Below are 574 nucleotides of genomic sequence, written 5' to 3'. Positions count from 1 at the left end.
TCAGTCAGTGACTCAGGCACCCATATATATATATGCACAAGCAAACAGCTCCACAGTCACGTAATCAGACCAGCCCTGACTGCTGCCGAGCCCCATTGTGTGTACATGAGGACATATAGTGTAGGCCTCCATTCACCTCTAAGGGGACTCGAAATTATCCCCAGGTGCCTTATGACATAAACCCAGTTTCCTGCAGGTGCAGCTGTGCACATGTACAGGGGAACACACGTGTACACAAATACACTCCTGCACAATGACACAGAGACTCACCCCGAACTTGTCTGCAGGCACACACACACACCCATAAACTCAGATCTTGATGGACCTATAAGGACAGACGCACGCCCAGACTGGCACAGACACGCACACAACACCCCTCTGCTTGTCCACCCTGGGTACTGTGCACAGGCCTCCACTAGAGGCGGGTGGCAGTGTGGTGAGCAGGCAGTGCCAGTCGGGGAGAGGGCGTGGCAGGGGGCAGCTCCTCCAGAAAGACCCTGGCAGGCATGGGGGGTGAGCGGGGCTCAGGCCTGGCATAGCACAGGGTGGCACGGGTGATGAGGCGGTCCAGGGG

The 574-nt window shown here is 56.8% G+C and overlaps 1 protein-coding gene across 1 annotated transcript in view; it reads right to left on the bottom strand.

Annotated features, from left to right (window-relative positions):
* Window positions 1–415: 415 nt before the first annotated feature.
* SLC34A1 (solute carrier family 34 member 1) overlaps window positions 416–574 on the bottom strand; it is a 13,731-nt gene continuing 13,572 nt past the window's right edge. The window contains exon 12 of the mRNA XM_007952982.1: window positions 416–574. Within this exon, the coding sequence (XP_007951173.1) occupies window positions 416–574 (159 nt within the window).

Source organism: Orycteropus afer, unplaced genomic scaffold (assembly GCF_000298275.1).
Source record: "Orycteropus afer afer isolate SDZICR_OR568_19922 unplaced genomic scaffold, OryAfe1.0 scaffold00366, whole genome shotgun sequence".
In the NCBI taxonomy this organism is placed as follows: domain Eukaryota; kingdom Metazoa; phylum Chordata; class Mammalia; order Tubulidentata; family Orycteropodidae; genus Orycteropus; species Orycteropus afer.
Note: the sequence above shows the minus strand (reverse complement) of the source record. Positions and strands in the feature narration are given on the sequence as shown.